The sequence below is a fragment of the Micropterus dolomieu genome, linkage group LG13, assembly GCF_021292245.1.
Source record: "Micropterus dolomieu isolate WLL.071019.BEF.003 ecotype Adirondacks linkage group LG13, ASM2129224v1, whole genome shotgun sequence".
NCBI lineage: Eukaryota > Metazoa > Chordata > Actinopteri > Centrarchiformes > Centrarchidae > Micropterus > Micropterus dolomieu.
In genome coordinates this window covers 16,910,827-16,931,590 of record NC_060162.1, presented here as the reverse complement: position 1 = coordinate 16,931,590, position 20,764 = coordinate 16,910,827, and the positions used below count along the sequence as shown (strand labels likewise).

The window sequence follows — 20,764 nt, the reverse complement described above, 5'->3', positions numbered from 1 at the left end:
CAGGTTACAGTGTTGTTAGAGCTGAGTCCTGTAATATTCTGAATGTGGCGGTAGATACTAAAACAATACAATTAAGAGGCACTTGGCTGTAAGCTTAGTTTTCATTGGTTTGCTCAATTTGAGCTGTATATTCGAACTACAGTGTTCTGTTCACATACAGCTGACATGCATTGAGCTTCAGCACTGCAGGAAACTATGGGAGCCTATGGATGCAAGAGGAAAACAAGATGGAGAGCAAATCTGGCAACAGTTGCTTTTAGCCCAAAAAAGCGACAGGTGTCACTTATACACAAACAAGTCTAATTAAAACGTTTAAAATTGTGTTAACATGATCGAAATTTTTGTGGTAAATGTACATTTTCTTTAATGCAGGGATGCACTTGAGTTTTGCTCTTTTTCGTTATAGAACAAATCCATTTACAAAAAGGATCATCCTGTCAGTCTGAAAGGAAAAATAAATAAACACTAGATCAATGCTATTATGTAAAACCATAGTCCTGCAGTTCGTGTGTTGGCTAGTGTTTACTTCATGGTTGTTCACAGCCTGGAGATCACAGGCACTTTTTATAGCTTACCCAGGCAGTGTTGTAACCTGAACTGTTGTTCTGTGTTCGTTGTGATACACGCCTGTGATCTGATGGTGAGGCCAGGTCGACTCTCTCCCCACCAGCATTGTCACTATCTCTCCTGCTGAGCAGTCAGCCGGTCAGTGTGCAGGCTATGGACATGTGGACTAAACTATAAACCGTGCAGGACTGACGGAAGACCTCCAGTATTTATAACTGAACTCATATTCTATCTCTAGTAGCCTACATAACAATAGATTTGCACACGAATTATGGAAAAATAAAGTATGTATCTAGGCTATAACAGATCATTTTAAAATAAAACAAGAGCTTGAACAACTTTGAAACCTTTGATGTTCTCAATAGTTGATCCAAATAATTTGAAAAAAGATGCAACATTTGAAATTAGGAGCCTAAGAGGCATCAGGCCTACACACATATGCAGAATCAGTCTTTACTCATCTCCTCACTCTGTAAAAGTCTCCATCTCGCACAAACTCAGTACCCCAGGCCTATAACCAGCTGATACAGAGATACATTTTCTCCTCTCCAACCCCCTCGCAGCCTCATTAGCATTTCCTTTCTACCGGCCATTATCGTTCGGTTTCCCGTTGCAAATCGGACTCCACAACCGAGAAAAGATTTTAGGTCGCCCCGAGCGTTCATGGGAGGGCTGCCCGGAGGCTAGACCTCGACCTCCCGCAGTGGTCCTGTAGTTCACAACCGCCCCCCCTTTATGAATATTCCAGCTGAGTGGGGCTATAGTAAAAAAATTTCCCCTGTGTCCTTTAATCAGCCTAAAACTGCAGCGTGATCACAGAGCTGGGCTTAAATCGATCAGATATAAGATATCACCAGGAATTACCGAAGCGTGATGTAAAATCCTAATTGAGAAAAGCATTTGGCTACAGGCCTCTCTGTGCGATGTACACTGTGGTTTGGGTCCTTGCAGCCAAAACTGGACTCTTCGGAGTTCGCAAAGTGCAGAAACACAATGTGGGTTTGGGATTTGTAGAAGAATAACATTTAGAGTGAGAACAAGCATCCTAACATTGACAAGAGTTGACACATATCAGTGCAATTGCAAGACAAAGACAATAGTATATAAGAGCTACATTTTCCTAATTTATTATATTTTAAATTCCTTATTTCACTGCTATGTTTATAAATGGAAATTCCTGCCAGCAATACATATTAATTAAATATTAAGAGTGCAATTACATGGCATAAAAAAAAAATAGATCCAGATATGATTAAAAAAACTTTTAATCTTTTATCATTTTTTGAGGAAAAATATCACAAGCAATTACAATAAAATATATTTTAAGAAAACAACTTTTTATCCCCATCACATGGGTCCAAAAAAAGAGGCGAAAAAAAACTCTCTTCTACTTTCTTCTATGTGTAACACTTTATTGCACCCTAATTAGCATTCCTTAACACTAAATTAACATTTATCACACTCTATTATGTAGTTGTAAGTTTTGTTTATTAAGGAAACATCCATAACTGGTTGCTAGTGTATAAGATGATTCATGACAATAGTATAATAGTTATCATATAAAATGTATCTTCATAGGAAAAGTTAGAATTGTTGACATTCATAAAACATTAATAAAATGTCCTCATATCTGCTTATAACTACATCACATCACACATGCGTTATGAACAATTTATTAAATGTTACAGCTTAGAAATGCTAATTAGGGCGGGTTGAAGTAAAGTGTTACCTTTTCTTTTATATTTGTGTGAACTGAAGGTCATTAGACCTCAAGATGAGGTCATTTGATCTTTCACAGTCATGCTAGAGGAGAGGATGTAGGGAGATGAAGGTTTACACGCCAACTGTAGGTATTTACACAACTGTTAGCTGACCAGTTCAACTGCAGCTCCCTGCGACTGCCCTTTAAACCTGTCCAGTTTGATTTGAAAAAATGTACGCATGTGTCCACAGAATTCCTGTCTCACAGTTTCCACATTTTTCCTGGTAACCATCTCTGAATTTTCACTCATTCCTGCAGGCCGACATCAATCACCTCAGATGTCACGGGGCAATAGCAGCATCAAACGGGGTGGCGTGTTGTTGAGATGCGGGGGGGCGGGGGGGATGAAAGAGTGAAGAGGATGTGGAGAAACGGCCGTTACAGAAGATGTTTGTATTCCTCAATTCATTTTTTATCCACCATGAAGAGTAGAAATAAACACGACGTTGTCTTGGTCTTGTAGTTGGTAGTCCAGCTCCCCCTAAGGTTTAGAAAACACACAAAATATTCAATATTCTAACACCTCTACAAGTGAAAGGAGAAATATCTGTCTTTACCAGTACAAATTTGTGTATTACTCCTGTGTTCCCATTGGTGTCCAATCAATGACAAACTTTGCATTTCATTTACATCCTGTGTTGTGTCCTGTAATTGAATCAATGGATTCAAACTGAAGTGTTCAGACTGGGTGCGCATGTAAATATGTGTTCAGATATGAGACCCCATGGACAAACATGTCTTGCAGCTGCTTTCACATGAGCTCACTCAGAGAAAATTAACAATCTCAGTATCGGTGAACATATAGGCCAACCTTCCTCCTCCTGAACGTCTGCACAAGCAATTTTTTTAGTTATAGGGACCTATGCATGAACACATGAACACGACTGTATACATAAGCTCAAATCATTTAACACTGCAATGGGGCATCCTGAAAACAGACAACATGGGTTAAAATAGCTAAAAATACAAAAGAATGCATGTTTTTAAAAGCTGCAGGAATCACACACACACACACACACACACACACACACACACACACAGTACCCCATCTGACAGGGAACACGGCTCCAAGTGCTCACCATTAGCTCCCAGTCTGCATCATTGATAAGCACCAGAATCCCAGGTCTCCTGTGGGAAAACACACTGTTTTCAGTGAGACGCATTTCCCAAAGGGAATAGAGATGCAAACACAAGCGTGTGAAAGACACAAACAGGTAAAGCAGGAAAGCTTTTTTTTTTTTTTTTTAAATTAAGACAAAATACAAACTGTAATTTGAACACTAAATTTGTGAAACAGGAGCTACAATAAAGATTAAAATGATGTTTAATGAATGAGAGCTATAGGTATTGCTTTCTTGGAGCGGAGATTTGTATTTTTTTTTCTGAATCGAAGCCTGTCTAATTAAAACATATTTTTAAATACATATATTATCACTAATTAAATTCTAATTAATTATTACCAATTAGAGTTTAGTCTTTACATTCTCTAGGTGATGAATTGTGACAAAGAGGTCATATGTTTGTGAACACCGCCTGACTAACAGTTATAATCAACCAATATAAATTTCCTTATAAAAAAAAACATAATCTTAATGAACACACTTGAAAGCAATTGAACATTTTTTATTGAAATATTTTAAATTGTTTTTTGTTGTTTTGTTTTTTACAATTTAAAGTAAAATGTAGCCCAGAAAAAGACAAGAAATCAAACCTGGTGTTTTCAACACTTCACAGTATAAAAATAAAAGACAACCAGCATTTTGTTTGAGGAACAAACACAGGTATTTTTATGATAATAAATCTATCAGTGTAAGTGACTGCATGGGTGTGTTATTTTCATGTTACAGCCCATACAGGACCATAAACAAGCACTTTGGGGTTACTCTCACTACCGATAATGCTATGTACATTTAAACTGCTCTATCTGATAACATGCAGAGAGCACTTGTATTACCAATTCCAAATTACTGAATTGTTTTCTGGCTAACAAGGACTGAAAGTAACATTCATGTTTTTTTTTAATAAAACATACATAAGTGGCTGAGGTAAAAGAGTAGGGAGATTGTGGGGGGAAAACAATCTGTCAACGGAAATTAATGGGGGCCCAAAAATAACATACAGAGGAAGCCTTAATTTTTTTCCCACCACCCTTCAAAGGAGGATAATGGGGATAATGGGGGAGGATAACAACAGGCACCTATGGGTACAGTCTTCTTAAACAAGTTGGGTATTTTTCTGCTGAAAGCCACAGAGTAAACAGTTTAGGTGGCGAGATAATGCCTTAAACAGATATTGATGCCTCTTATGCGGTTCAAGTGAGCTTCTTTCCACCTTGTAGATGCTCTATGACGTCAATGAGAAAGGGCACTGTGAGAGGAACCTGTGAGTACAAACGTGGGTCTACACAAGCAGCACGAAAACACACACACAAAAACAGGGCTGCGTTGAGAAAGAACAAAATAATTTTCTTTTTTTTTTTTTTTTAAACAGGTCAAGATTGTACATAGTTCATTTTTAAAAGATAATGAAGAAACACCTTGATGATGGTTTGCTTAAAAAGAGTGTGTGCTGCCAAAATAGAGTGCACACAAACACACACATCTAATCTAAAGGGTTTATAGGTAGTTCAGCTTTTTCTTCATTCATTGGTTATGTGGTGCTATAAATAGTCCTGCACAAAGGCAGCTCTAAAAGTCAGCTAGTCCTGTAAGGCTGCTGTGAGCCCTGGATCCACACACACACACACGTTCTCATGCACACAGGTAATCATCTTACTGAAACCCATAACCTGTAGGCTAGACTGTTTTTCCCCCTGCATTTCAGCAGTTTCAAATTGCAGGAAAAATGCTTCAGAAAGCTCCTCGACTCACCGTCTACTTGACTTTCATTTTCAAATACTCAGTACATTGAAAACTGTTCTTACAGAGCAATTTTGAACATATATTACATATTTTGAAGTCATGATTTTGTTCCAGTGGCGCTGTGATTTGTAACATATATGGTTATATTGTTGTACACAGATCAAGTGTGTGTCAAGTGCACGCACACACTCACACAGACTCTCCCTGGACAAAGAGCTCGGGCCGTTCCTTCAGCAGGTTCCGTTGGATCCAGACCAGCAGCTGCTTCATGTCCCCTGGAAAACACACACACACAAAGCCCATACACAGGCAGACAACAGAGGTCACAGGTCAGGGGTTAAGGGTCAAGGTGCATGGTTCCAGCCCCCTGGTCGATGTGACGCGACGGAAGCACCAGGCGGGACGAGGCTGTGTTTGTGTGTGTCTATGTGCATGTATATTTATAAGTGTATGTGTATGTTGGGGTGAGGGCGTGCTAGAAAAGGGGGGAGGGTTGACTGAAGTCAATGGCCAAGAGCGACATTGTTCACCTTGGTTAGAAAGAAATAAAATGAATGATTTGTGTGTATAAATGTAGGAACGGCTGAACAGATTAGAAAACAAAGACCATCCACAGCTGGCCATGCAATTTTCAAAGGCTAGAAAAAAGAAAAAATATTAAAATATTAATGCAGATATCTTCTAAAAACATCTCATTCTTATAAACTATAAACAAAAATCCTATACCTCTCTAGCCTCATATTAGAATACTGACATTTTTCAACGCAGGACTAATAAATTGAACTAATATAATTTCAGAATAATAATTTTCTTTGTTGGAGTCGAACATTAAATCGCCTGAGCTTGAATATGAATCTGCTTGAGTTTTCTACGAGTCTGACCTCCCGAACAATCAGATTGACCTCGTCTCAACAATAGGTTGAACCTCACTCAGACCGGCTGACAGACAGCCACAAAAGCAATGACAATGAGACGTTTTAGGATAAATCCGCACTAAACAACTAATAATGAATATATTATAGTAATGGCAGTCGTTCACATTAAGATTCAAGGTGGTGTAAGAGCTTTTAAGAGTGTGTGTGTCTATTAGCTTGGTGCGTTTCCTTACAAAACTCTACATTTCCTTATAAAAACAGAAACATGGTGTCATAATATGGACACATTAAGAGCAAGAGAGAAAGAGAGCAGCCGCAGAGAGAGCACATACGAGGGGTTAAGAGGACGACAGTAAGTCATCCCGAGCCAGGTGTAAGGAGAACAGGGAAGCCGTAGCAGGTATGAATCGAACCACACAGGGATTCGCAAGTTCAGCTGGATCGAAGGCAGAGCTAATATCACATTTAAACAGTGCAAAGAAGACCGTTACATGAAACACATTCAGAAAAATGCAGGAGGAAAATGCTGCATGCTCAAATTGGATTTTGTTTGACTTTGCATTATCCTATTAGATTTAGAATGTAGGCTTACATTTTGGGTTTGAGCACACATCTGAATTTACTGAGACATTTTGATGTCTGAAATCTTCCAAAGAATTCTCCAAAATGCCTACCTTTTCCAGGCCACCTTTTTCAGATGATGAAATTATACTGAGAGAGTGGGTTAGATTGGGATTCATGTGTTTTCAACTTCAAATCTGGGTCCACATGTCTGACAAAAAATATATTTTGTTCTCACAAAGGTTTCATTTATTCATCCATACAAATCGCAGAAATGACAGTGCCCCCATCTTAATCAACCAATGCTGATTACAAAACAGATGATACAAATACCCCACAAGCTAAACAAGACAAGACAACATCAAAACAAAGTTAAAAAAAATAAATATTAGAAGGCCTACTTGCAGCACTTAGCTTGTGAAAATAAAAGATTCTTTAAAAAAGGTCACTGTGGGGGCAACCCACTGTGTGTTGGAGGTGTATAAGTGTGTGTGTGCCTGCACATGCAGCTCCAAGCCTGTGTGAATAGTGTTCAGGTTAATTGCAGTGCTGTCGGCCAGCTCAGTAGTATAATGATAGTGCTGGTTTTCTATGGTTCCAGTCCTCCATATAAAAAAAGACAAATACCTCTCCCTTGCAACACACACACACACACACACACACACACACACACACACACGTGTACTAGGCAGTGAATATTGACCTGCACCTCTGCGGGGCTAAAAACAGAACTAATCACTACAGCAGTCATAACTCCTTCTTTGTGGAGACTCCGTTCTTTGCTCTCTCTCTGCCATGGCCTATTGGTAATTTTTCTCCACCATTACCCCTTATTCGCTCTTTCATCCTCTCGCCCCCATTTACTTTTTCATTTGCTCTCTCTCTTTCTCTCTCCATATCTCACACACACACACACACACACACTCTTTAGTTCTCTCGTAAAAACCTGCTCTCCTCCCCTCTTCCTCGCCTTCATCTCTTTCCATCTTGTGCCTTCTCTCTTTTATTTCCCTCCCTAAATGCACACACAAGCAAACATGTTCAAAGTTGCACGCAGAAAATAAATGGGATGCCTTAGCTCAATACACAAGTCAATAATAATTCACACTTTCATCAATTAAGAGTTTTATAACAGAAACAGTCTTCGGGCGCTCCCCCTTTTATGGCTTTCTTGTAAAAAGGTTACACAAATTTAAATCATCCAGTGTGAACCGAAAAGACAGGCTCATATAAATGAACTGTATTAAAAAAAAATGGAAGACAACGTAAAGATAATTGGGAGTCGAGAGGTGAAAGGAAAGAACAGCATCATGGAGGGACTGAGAGGTGAAGGTCTTTGCATTGCGGTCCAGGTAGAGGGGAAAGAAAATGAAGGAACAAACAGACGAGAGGGAAAATGCGTCACAGGCTCCTAAAGCATCTTGGGATATCTGCGTTGCGTGGGTGGAAAGGAGACATGGAGCGAGGGGAGGGAAAAGGCGCCATTTTGACTCTGATTCAAAACCGTGCCAGCTTTTCTTTTGTGCATGCAGTTTTTTCCCCCCTTTCTTCTCTTTTTGCTTTTCTGTCTTTGTGCGATTATGATGGTCATATGAGGGGGGATGAGCTATCCATCTTTCTGCTGATGTGAGGGGCAGAATTGGCGTGATCCTTAGAGTTATATAGAGAAAGACAGAGAGAGAGAGAGAGTGGGGGTGGGTTCTTTCAGTCGAGGGTCATCAATCACCGGCTGGGGTCAAAGAGAAATACGAAGGATTCAGAACCAATTATATCTGCCTTCACTGCGCCCCTTCTGTACCAACACACACTTGTGCAAACACACACACACACACACACGCGCGCGCGCACTGATGTGTAATGCGAAATTAGTTCAGAGCAACATTTTCAGGATCAGCAAACCTGCCAGATGCACAATCAGTCCAGACTTTAGATCACAATGAGCAAATACAATCAGGAAATGTTATGTCAAAATGTCTGCGCTTCTGTGACGTCAAAATGATGAACTTTGTGCACCACATGGCAAAACTTCACACACAGAAACACACACACACACACACACACACACACACACACACACACACACAGAGGTCCGCTGGTGCTGCAAGGTCATATCTGGCTCACATTCCCTGTTCTGGTCAACTTTTGTCTTTTTGTTGTCGTGGTAACATCAGCACCATGGATGAACACCCTTTGTTTGGTTAAATACCAAAGACACATATTTCTCTAGTTTGTTCTTTCTCTCCCTAACACACACACACACACACATCTATATATAATCACAAGACATTTTAACCTCTACGTAAGTGTCATTCGCAGCCTTCACTTTTCCTCCCCTTATTTTCTCAATGATCCGGGTCCTGAGCTGAGTTTGGCAAATAAAATCAGGCTGCAGGCAGGTTCCCCCTCGACTCCATGCTGAGTTAGTGACCCATATTGGAAGGAACCGGAATCCCTCAGCAAAATAAAATCTAATCAATTTGGAGGTGGAAAAGTTTTGTATGAATTGAGAAATGAGCCCTTGCTCGCCAAGCTGGCAGAAATGACCTCAGACAAGAAATGGCTTTGGGCTCTGTCACCCTACTTGTGTTTTGCAACAAGCAGAAAAAAACAACATAAACTTTCCTTTTACCCCATTTACTACCCCCCATTCACACGCTCACATACATCGGCATTACCAGTGGGCAACATTCACAAGTGAAAGAGGCAGAAACGATCCGTTTAGAAGCAGAACAGGCAGCCACACAGATGTTAGAGATGAGGATGGAGGGAAGGAGGAACAGAAAGAGAAGAAAAGGGAAAGTGATGGGAGGATAATAACTTATGGGTGGGAAGGTGTGACAGAGAAATGCGAAGGGGAAGCTAAAATATGGCTTATTTACATTTGTTTTAACTGGTGGTTATGGATTAACAATAGAGCTTGCATCAACATTGAATACAGAGTATCTAGTTTCCAGATATTCTTGTTGCATGATACTAGCATAATAATAATAAAAATAAATAATAATAATAATAATAATACTACATTTATCTATAGAGTGCTTCCAATCAAAGTGTTTTACAAAAAAATAGAAACAGCACAAACAAAAAATAAAAACATGTCACAACAAAACCTCAAAAGGTGGCATTCAAGGTGGTCTCAATAAAGATAAATATGGAGTTATAATGTCCTCTTAAAACATTGTTGTCATGTATTAGCAGTTATAATGCAGTAAAGTATGTTTTAAAAAGATAAGATTTTCTGTCACGTCCTAAATTTAAATAAAATAGTGTTTTAGGTAGGGAAAGAATCACTGCTTTCTGGAGGAACGCATTTTGATAATCTACTATTACAGAAGTTCTATGACAGCTACACTAAACAGATAAAGCCCTGAGGCAAAAATAAAGTATATCACATGCAACAAATTGCAAAATCCTCCCCAAATCCTAACATAAATTTAGTACCATATTGTTCATAGTTCACTGCCAGAGGACTCTGCTACAAGCATAATTTCAGGATGGTCTTCTAAAGGTGATAATGTCTCTCAAAAGAATAAAAAAAAGGTTACATAAAGGTTAAATGTGGCAATAATGATCTAGAAAAAGACTCATTTGTCTATTGTTTTGAGATAACAGCTCTAATGATGTGAAATCAGGACAATACTGATGGTTTTGCATTTTAATGTGATTTCTCTTTAGATTACCTTAATTTCCATACCCTCCTCTAAGTAACTATTTGTACAATTTTCTTGTACACTAAAAAAAGCCTAAAGGTGTGTTCACACTGAAAGCGAATCCAGCGTTTTGGGCGGCTTGATTACATACAAAGTCAATGCAAAGAGGCAAATTCCTACAAATTCGGAGGGCGGAGGGTTTGTCACGACATTCGCTGGTTCGCGCAAGTTCAAATTTTTCAACTTGAGCGAGAAATTTGCTTGATGCGATGTTGCGAAAGATAATCACCCAAACGTCACCAGCGGCTTCGGAGTGTTGTTTGGAGAGGACCTGGTGAGCAGTGTAATGACAATCCACTGGCCGATGGGGAGCTGCTAAAGAACGGGGAAGCGGACGGGGAGTAGCGCTGCAGCTTTCGGACAAATAAACACCCGTAGTCGGTCTGGATTCTGCTCTGACAACTACACCGTTTACCCACAGGAGGAGCTCAGAGTTAACAGCTTTTATCAAATTAGCTTTTTACTTTAGTTTTTCGGATTACAACTTTACAATTTATCTTCACTCACGCTTCTCGGCAGTTAGCTTCCGTGCACCTCCGGTTCCACTGTTGTTGTTAGCATCGGATGGCACCCAGAGTTCTGTTGGACTACTACTACATATTTATGTAAAAAACAGACAAAACTGGACATCACTTGGAGAAAAGAAAACAAGGAAGTTGAGCTGTCTAGTGAGTTCAGAAAATATGTGTCTGTAACTTTATTCCAGCTGTCGTTGTACTTCACTGTGAACAGGTTAGCATAGCATAGCCCAGCTCGATCTGAACTCCATTCAGAAAACAAACATTTTAAAAGTTGTCGTCCTGCTGATGTCCGGCATCGGTTTGATCCGTTTATTGTAAATAAATCGCAGCAAAAGGTTTACAGCTGTTGAATTCGTGGGTTGTGTTTGGGTTGGGTTGTGTGCTTATCGCGTTGTGTGTGAACACTCAAAATGTCCAGCGGTCAAACTCGTGCGGGTAAAGCGAGGCGAATATTAACCTCGCTTTCTGTGTGAACACACCTTAAGTGCCTCAGTGAGGTGTATAGGAACACAAACTCTTGACTGTGAAGAAGGAATCCTACACGCTATAGGAACGAATGAATGAAGTGAATACAACTGATGGACCATCCTATATTACATTTTTGAAAAACTTTTATTCTACCTGCCAGGAAGCCACTGGTTTCCACTTCCGTCAGCACGTCACTGTCAACTTGATGACGCTGCAAACTTGATGTGTAATCCATCACACTGAACCTCACATCTAATTTCCATTTTGTTAATCTAACATTATCATCACATGGTGATGTGATACGTACAGGTGATAGGGGATACTCACAAGGCACAGACTGGCTTGGAAGACTCACATGATGTTCCTTCACACCATTAAAAAGCAACTCTGCTCCACCACTAGACAAAAAAAAAGAGTCAGATGAAAGAGTGTGTTTAGGGGGCATTTAGATACTTGAGAGGGTTCATCATCAGTGCATGAAAACTGGCTGTTCTGCTAATCTAATGTATTCCAAAAAAAACAAAAACAAGAGCACACATTGAAACAACACACAGAAATCTAAGCGGCCTAAACAGGTGGCACGATTAAATGTATAAAACCCAGTTAGACAGAGTTGCTATTTCTCTGAGCATACTCGGAAGATAAGTGGAGGACACTGCTGATAAACAAAATGTCACGTGTGGAAAGCAGGGCAAGTCAAAGTCTAGTCGCAGGTCTTTATTAGCAAGCTGCAATCCCAGATTTAAGTCTGTCATGTCTCTGAATGCTGACCACTACATTTGAAATTTATTTGTTTATTTATTATTTGTGCTTAGACCAAGTCTTTTCAGTGCTTAGGCCTAACAATTAAATGTTTGTGGTGTGCAGCTAAGGTTGGACAATATAGCTGTTATCACAGTTATCTCTTTTATATCTATGCTGAGCCATTGTGGACATTGTTGCAAATCACTGTGCAGGGCAGTTTTATTATGACAATATTGTATTTTTAAATCACAGTGATTAAGCACTTTGAATTGTCAGGTATTTTATTCAGTGGATTAGCCACAACCAGACATGCAAGTCTGGTTATTTTATATTGGATATAGGTTATTGTTTGGGTTATAGTAATTACAGAAATTGGTGGTCTTTGTTTGTATTAATTTTACCTGTCACAGACTTCTTTCACAGTCACAGTTTATGATCCTATGTATGTATCTAAGAGTTTACAGAGTGCAAGAACTTTGAAGAGATCCTGAAATAGTCATTTCGGTTTCGGTTATTTTAGTTATTTGTGTTGAATTTACAACCAGCTGTTGATCAGTTCAGTTTAAAATCCTAATGACTTAAAAAGATCCAATTAAACCCAAGGAAATATTAATGTATTATTGGAAACATTATTCCCCACATGCATGTTCTGCTGACCTGCTGTGTCCACTGGCTGAAAGACAGGGACGTTCCTTTCTGTAGCATATTAGGTAATTACAAGGACGTCACTTTGTGCCGAAAAGTGATGGAGACATTTAAGGGCTCAGATTAGGGGTGCAGTGAATACACTTGCTCCCGAGATGTGAGCAAAACAAGAAGATACTAGAATAAATATTCACTACTGTGATATATGATGATAATGTAATATAATGTAGTAATCAGCAACTTTACATTCTTGGACAATGCACATTTGTTTCTTAAATTTGTTGGATTTGTTTCTTAGACATTGCATTGAATGTTTCTTATTGTGCAAATGAACCTTTCTTAAAGTATTTTCATTTATTTAACATTTAACATTACTCATTACAAGCAATTTATCAGAATCATTTTAACAAATACTTTCAAAAAGTGATGGGGACAAAACCAGCCCCTTCAAAAAGCAGTGGGGACATGCCCCCAGCGTCCCCAGTGTAAACACACACTAGAGACTTGATCTTGGTTGCTGTCAAGTCTCAATTCAAAGCTTTAGCGGGAGAAGTCAATTCTCAAGTCCTCGTTTTTGTGATGCAAGTCTGACTTGAATCCAAGTCTAAGGTCTATTTTGTTTTGCAGTTTGCATGTTCAGTAATAATGCTTTGCCAGGCTGACTTTGCACATCTGGCTGAGCTGCAGGAGGTCTGTGTGCGAGACAATCTCACAGTTTTATATGTTTTACAGCGTCCACAGTGCAGCATGGTCAGAATGAGAAGATGTTACTCAGCTGCCAGCAGTGTTATCTTTTGTTATGTTTAGTTCTGTGGCTGTGTAACGTTATACGAGAGTTGCTCATTTTCTAAAGTGTGTTCAGCCACCACACCTCTGTCTGTCCCTGTCTAGTCAGAGTGAAGAAGCGGACCACAAGCTGATGGATATTTCATAAACAAACTCAAAACTGGCAGGCAGCGAGCTGTCACACTGGTTTGAGCTCGTGTTTAAATAAACGAAGGATAACGATATAAAAACATAAACTTAAGTAAACGTTTTATTTCCGCATGAGTGGCGACAGAACATCAAAACAGGCAGGCAAAACTATAACAAAGAGTTTTAAATTCGCCTACCCGAACTCCAGGTGTATCGCTGTGGGCGCTGCCATGTTGTCGGCACATACAGGAAGTAGTGGAGAGAGAAGTCGGAAGTGACGTATTTGGTACAAATTTCGTACAACTTTCCACTTAGTTAACCTGAGACATGAAATAATCAGCAAACTTATAATTATTTTTTAATAAACAATGTATTTTATAACTAAAGACACATATTGTTATTTAATTGATAATATCCACCTCTTGCTTTCTTTCTTTCTTCCACCTATTGAAGTTCAATGTTCCAATTTTATTGGCATGACCATAATCATGTACAGTGTTGCTAAAGCATGTTGTACAGAGTTAACAATTTATTTATAGTACTTCAGAATGTTAGAAAAAAAAAGATAACACTACTACATTGTATAGCCTTGTATAATGAAGAAAACACAAAATCAACCTATTCCCTATTCACAATATTGCCTGTGTAGTGTCAGTGTGAATGAGTGTTGCAAAAATATTATAATATATATATATATATATATATATAAAATAATAATATAATAATATATAATAATAAAATTGTGTGTAGGTAATTTCTCTGTAATTCACCAGTGTAAATATTTTTCTTATGATTTGGTTACCGGGTAGTTTTTAACTAGTTATAAAAATATTGTTGCTCAGTTACTTTGATTTTATGTTATGTGTTGTTCCTATTGAGATATTTGCCCTCAACATGAGGAGCTAAGGAGTTGGGTTTTTTTTTAACTTGATCATATGAATACTAATTCTGGACATTGTTCTGTTCTGTATACTTGCAGTGCTACTACTGTACAGTCAGTTTTGCAAATACCAACTCCTTTATCCCAAGGTGAAGTGACTTTATTTGTGTAGCACATTTCATACATAAATAAAATAATGGAAAACCTTTAAAAGGAAGACATACAGTAAAAATAGTGTAGGCAAACAAGACGGTTCATGATTAGTATTTAAGGTTTAATCAAAGGCATCTTAGAAGCCAGAGGGTTTGTGGGGTAAAGGACATTCAGAGAGGTATTTTGGTCATAAGCCACTCAGAGATGTTTATACCAGCAGCAGAACTTTAAAGTCTTCTCTCTGACACACTGGAAGCCAGTGCAGAGACCTGTGTGATTTGGTCAGTTTCTTGGTCGAGCAGCAGCATAGGCCTACATTATGAGCCTTTTTAAAATTATATTGTTATCTAAACACCTGTAGTGTAGGGACTTAAATTATCATTTTAAGCCAGACTTGACCTATTTTTTCCCAAGTTGTGATTGAGGGCCTTGCTCTTATGGACTTCCCCGACCTTTGGTGATCAGGTTAAATGACCAGATTCACTTGTTTCTAAGCCAAATGCTGTCTAACTACTAAGCCCTATGACAGCGCCCCTATGTATGAACTGGTATTCCCTTGGACTTAACTTCATTTTAGAAAATCATTATACTGGAAAGTTGTTAGTATACACAACAGTATTTGAACTGTGTATGTCAATATGAAAATGTGCAGAGGCATAACATGAGTGTGCGAATGTACATCTGTCTCTCGCTATCCCTCTCTCTCTCCTTACATACACCCTCAATCATACTGGTGACAGTTCCAGTCCCAGTGTTATATACAGGGAGGATGAGGTGGGGGTGGGAGAGAGTCGGTCAGAGGTTTGAATTGCAAATCCACTGCCTTCTGTTGGCGTCCAAGCCTTAGCAGGCCCTTCCCTGTCTTCATTCATGTGTTAATGAGGAGTCAGTGCAGGGGCAGATAGACAGATCGGGGTGGGGGTAGGGGGGTTGGGAAGAGCGAGGCGTGGATGGAGAGGCAGGCGGGAAAACGAGGGGGTCCTCTGATGGTGGATACCAAGTGGAAGTTTCTGAAAGATAATGAAGACATGATGAGCGCCATTTGTGGTTGCAGTCTGTCGTCCTAGCTGAGGATGAGGAGTATCATCACAAGTGAAAACAGTCATGTGGTGAGCTCAGAGGGAGACAAACGGGCAGAAGATGGGGTGTGTGTGGGATTGTTATGGCTGTACGTTTCATGGGTTATCCAGGAATTATCCCACAATCGCTGGGTGTCACGTCACATTTACTAAGCTGCCTTGAGGATCAAGTAAAGCTGTGGATGGTAGGCTACGGCGCACTTCTGTTGTACTCTGATGGATTTCTTGTGCTATCTTCGTCTCTGTAAAAATTTGCCTTCACATGTATTTGATTTACATCCCCCTTTTGTTAAGCTGCCTTAAAAAAGATTATTATTATTATTATACAAATAGCTATTAATCTTAACTTTTGTGGTCATATTCTTAATTCTGTGTTTGTCAAATGTGAATACACAATACCCTGGTAAAAGGATCTGCTCTCATCATCCAATGTGAGTATTCATATACCCCTTAAATTACACAATCTCCAGCAAGGACAACCTAAAAATGTGATCCAACACCTGGTTCATGAGTACAAACATTTTTCATTAGATTATTCTAACATTTGATTCCAACCTATATCCTCCTCAACTTCTGTCATCTTCACCGCAGACTCTCATCCACTTTTTAGACATTTTTTGAAATTAAGAAGTCTCATAATCAAGCACAACTACAACCTTAAATCCACTAAAATGGAGGCAAGTTTTGAACCCCCCGCCCCCCATATCTGCTCTGTAGATGGATGTCAAAAGTCAATGCTACTCTGCCAGGCAATGGCTATAAAGCAGCCAGGGTCACACATGATCAGATGACAATGACCAACACAATGGATTAGCTGTAAAAGGACTGGGGGGAGAGATTAGGGGTGAATTGATGACGGTTGGCTGGCTGGTTGGCTGGCTGGCAGGCCTGGGAGATCTTGGGTCTGTTTCAATAAGGAACATAAAGAGCTGAAATTAACATGTACCATGATACCAAGCAGAGAGAATCCTCTTAGAGATTACATCCATAACATGTTACGCCTATGGAACTGTATGGAAAGGGGAGACAAAGAGCAGTGCGAATGATAATTTTCTTTTGTAGCAGATTATGGGGCATCCTATTGTGCTCAATTCTGTTTGATTCTATTGTATTCTGTTTTGTTTTGAACTTCTCTGTTCGACATGATAGCTTTCAAAGCTATCATGTCGCTATCAATGCTTCTACTTTCTGTTTTTCCCAGGACATTATCCACCTGGAATAACCTCGACCCCTACTCACTGTAACATCAGCCAGGCCGCACTACTGCTTTCTTCATGAAGGGAGTAAGCAGCAAGACCAACAGCAGAATTCCTGCAACATATGTGTTGTGGCACACACACAGACACAGACGTGTTGACAAAAGCACACCTTGATACAAAAACACGTGCATGCATGCATACATACGAGCACACACTCACAGTTGCATGGAGGCACACACAGTCCATCTGTCTTTGTCTCCCTCCCACTGCCATCACCATGGGTCTGTCTGCAGAAAAATGTGTGATGCCCTGCTCAACACACGTGCTCAGTGCACCATTCGGTGCATTTTTAGATAAACACAAAATATGTTGCAGATTTTTATGCATCATGAACATTAAACATACTAATAGAGTAGCTAAAATGCCCAGGAGGGTGCACGATCCAAGAAACTAGTGGACTAACAAGGATGTTTTTGTCAGCCTGGGGAAGAACCATTACAACTCTACCTTAACTGCACCAGGAGCCAGGATGCTCAGGACTGCAGTTGGCTAGATGAGGATTAACTCTGAACTGTATATAAGAGAAGGGTCAGCTTTGGTTTGACAGTGAAATGCTGTCCCCTATTGGCTACCAATATGAATTGCAACAGAAGCTCTTTAAGTACACGGATCTGTAACTGTTTATCCTAATCAATTCTACAATAGTTGTTGCTAAGTATCTTCATTGGAACTTCATCTTTTCTTACTAACAAAAAATAGCTTAAAGGATAAGTCGGGCAATCTACTTTATTTTTCTTATTTTCTTCTTCTAATAATTATTTTCAACTAATTCCATGAAAAGACCAAAAGAATGTGTTGGTCAGTCTCTCCATACTTTCCAACATCTCCAGGCTGTTTGTAGTGCTCAGCATTAAGCCCATTCGTTACTATTGAAGACATACTTCTTTAAAAAACAGGTCACAAATATTTATTTTTATTTTTAAACTGGTTTAAATATTTCCTAAAACAGCTGGGCACTACAGTTTTGAACAAACATTACAACAATGTTTCAGCCACAGTCTGAAGTGTATCTCATTGATGTGTTTTTAACAGTTTCTGCACAACAACTGTCATTGAGGAATGAACTATATCAGGCTTTTGCAATGCAGGCAACACTTAATTATTGGTTTAGTCTTTTTCTCTAAAGCTGAATTTGATCATTTAAAAGATTCCCTAAATAACTTTAGAACAGCATCCTGTTACACTTGTACATGGCAAGGTATTACACAGTCAAAACTATACAAGCGATACACACGTATGCTTTATTTCCTGAACAAAATCACACTCTTTTGACACGAGCATTCATTTTATTTGAAAAAAAGTGAATCGCTATGTACAGTACGTAAAAAAACATGAGATCAATCCTAAAACATTTCTTATCTTTTTGCTTTTCAAGTTCATTTCATACAGTCCGGTTTTCAAAAACAGGAGAATCCACACACTGTCGGCACATTCCTGTACAGCATTCAACAGAGGACAAATAAAAACATACATATTATATTATCACCATCATGACTTTTTCATCATCAGCGTTATCAGATATCAAACCTAAACCAGTAGGTTTGATATCGGATAGCATTGATGTCAAACATTGGTCTCAAAACACACACAATCAATGTATTTTTTCCCTGTGTGTACAGGTCTTCCTGTGACATTGTATTACAATTAATTATTATTAGTTTTTTTGCTGACTCAAGATCGCCCCCTGTTGGACCACAGCGGGAACTGGCACATGGCTCCTCACCTCACAAACTGCATTGACTCCATTTAAGGATCTCTGATTTGCGACTCTAGGGTAGTATGTGTAGAATTATTTGATTGATATGACTTTCATTCATATATAGGTTATTGGTTTGGATAGAGTTAGGAAGAACAAAAGGACTGATATTTGAAAAGAAGGTGAAGTAGAGGTCAAAAAGTGAAAAAGATTTTTTTCTAATACATTCTGTTCCTCAGGGGTCTCAGCCCTTGGTTGAAATGGTTGCATAGCTCTGAGAGTTAGCTCAAGCCCTCTCAGGCCCACATGCTGTAAATACAGCAATGATTTTACACTGAACATTCAACCGAAATGTAATCACATAGCTGTAAAAAGATTGGGATCATCTTAGCTATGTTGCAGAAACACAAATTCAAAACACACAACCAATAGACATTCTCTGTAGCAGGGCTGTGGTCAAAATGTCCTTGTTTGATTTGGTTTGGGAATCATTCATTGGCTTTCAAAAAAAAGAAATGTGAAAGATGACAGATTTTTCTGTCATTCAAGATTGTCCACAGACATGAACTGTATCATCTGTATTTTTTCTCACGTTTGACACATTGTTATATTTAAATTATTAGTTTAAAGCAACATTTTACTGTATTATTTTTGCAAATTTAGTAACTTAAACTAGTTATACACGTTCATAAATGTTTATATACTAAGTGAAACATTGCTTTAAATTTAAATACTGAGCATCCCATTTGTCTCACAGCGCTGTTTCAGCAACGTTTGTGCACAAGACACACAATATCAAAAGTATTAGTCAAACAGCCACAACAGAGGGAGGTTGCTTTGTCCTCTTAATGTTTTTAACAACTCGCAAAGCCCTCGTATTGAAGTTGCTGCATTACTTCTGCAAATGTTTCATTTCTGATACATTTATTAATGCATGCCTGATACATTTTTAATGGGATTCAATGGGACTGCTTGATACATATTTAATGAGGTTTTATGAACATGGTTCCCTCAACATGAGCACTGACAGATTCTCGTGAGGTCGGTGGAGCAGCGTCCATGATGTTTAGATATCTTTTGATCAAAACAAATCAATAAGACACAAACAAAACCCACATGAAACATTAATGCCATACAAAAAATTAGGGAATGGAAACATACATACCAAAACACACTCACTCACTCACCCACACAAATATCTATATATGAGCTATGTAAGTTATTGTTATCATTCCTGCTACAGTGTGTGACAGCAGTTGTTTGAAACAAGAGAGTGTCTGAGTTTTATTGGACCAAAGCCAAACTCTGCAGCACTGTTTGGCCCTCTGGATACACTGTACACATGTTACTGTTTTTCACCAAGTAGAGGAGGTGGTCATCCATCTCTCCCATCTTCTTTTCCAGTTAGCTTTTCTCCTCACTCATGCCATTTAAATATTTTAGCACTAAATGAGGAAGTCCACAGGGAGGAACAGAAGGAGAAGTGCAACACGTGTTATAAGTGAGACCCTCTTTTCTGTATTCCTATTGCTCACTTTACATGCTCTGTTAGCTGCCTCTTCCGTCACTCTCACCCTCCCAGTGTTCACGCCATACTCTTCCACATCATCCTTCGCGATGCAAAACAAGACCATACCACGATGAGTGGTGAGTGCAAATGGGGGTGTTTCAGCTGTGGCGGGTGTTAGGGCAGGTGCTATAGCTCGCTGTGGCGCACAAGAGGCTCTAGCTTGTGTGATAGGGCGGTGAGGACCTTGTCAAACTTCTCGTAACGCTCTGATTGGCTGCCCTCAGAACCACGGCTGCCCCACAAAAGACGCATCTGAAACTCTGTCTGGAAGATATCGTGTATTTCTGCTCGCTCCTGGAATCCTGGAGAGGAGAGGAGAGGAGAGGATGTTACTCTTGGAGATGACATTGTATGACAATCATGGTTGACAGGAAATAACAAAAATTCATTTAAAAGTGTTACTAAAAAAATCCTTGATTGGATAATAAAATAAAAACAAAAAAAAGAGTGTGGAAAAACTAAAACTGAAATGTAGCTGATTTTGTCAACTAATAAAAT

The 20,764-nt window shown here is 39.1% G+C and overlaps 2 protein-coding genes across 4 annotated transcripts in view; both read right to left on the bottom strand.

Annotated features, from left to right (window-relative positions):
• Positions 1-1,814: 1,814 nt before the first annotated feature.
• urm1 (ubiquitin related modifier 1) lies at positions 1,815-13,893 on the bottom strand. Its single transcript, XM_046065967.1, has 5 exons — positions 13,827-13,893; positions 11,653-11,723; positions 5,384-5,465; positions 3,409-3,457; positions 1,815-2,810 (listed from the first exon to the last, which is right to left on the bottom strand). The coding sequence occupies exons 1-5, from the start codon at positions 13,859-13,861 to the stop codon at positions 2,742-2,744; spliced, it is 306 nt and encodes a 101-aa protein (XP_045921923.1). The 5' UTR covers positions 13,862-13,893; the 3' UTR covers positions 1,815-2,741.
• Positions 13,894-18,266: 4,373 nt separating this feature from the next.
• Positions 18,267-20,764, bottom strand: part of sh2d3ca (SH2 domain containing 3Ca) — a 52,992-nt gene continuing 50,494 nt past the window's right edge. For all 3 annotated transcript variants that reach the window (XM_046067533.1, XM_046067534.1, XM_046067535.1), the window contains one exon: positions 18,267-20,568. In XM_046067533.1, the coding sequence (XP_045923489.1) occupies positions 20,393-20,568 (176 nt within the window). In that variant the 3' untranslated portion in view covers positions 18,267-20,392. The remainder of the gene's footprint in view (positions 20,569-20,764) is intronic.

Bases quoted from the DNA above. Each gene is read 5' to 3' on its own strand.
- urm1 (XM_046065967.1), bottom strand. From the start codon at position 13,861: ATGGCAGCGCCCACAGCGATACACCTGGAGTTCGG. The intron at 3,458-5,383 runs GTGAGTGTGTGC...GTTTTCCCACAG, and splicing joins TTTGTCCAGGGAGAGTCTGT to GAGACCTGGGATTCTGGTGC. The intron at 2,811-3,408 runs GTGAGCACTTGG...TCTAAACCTTAG, and splicing joins ATGCAGACTGGGAGCTAATG to GGGGAGCTGGACTACCAACT.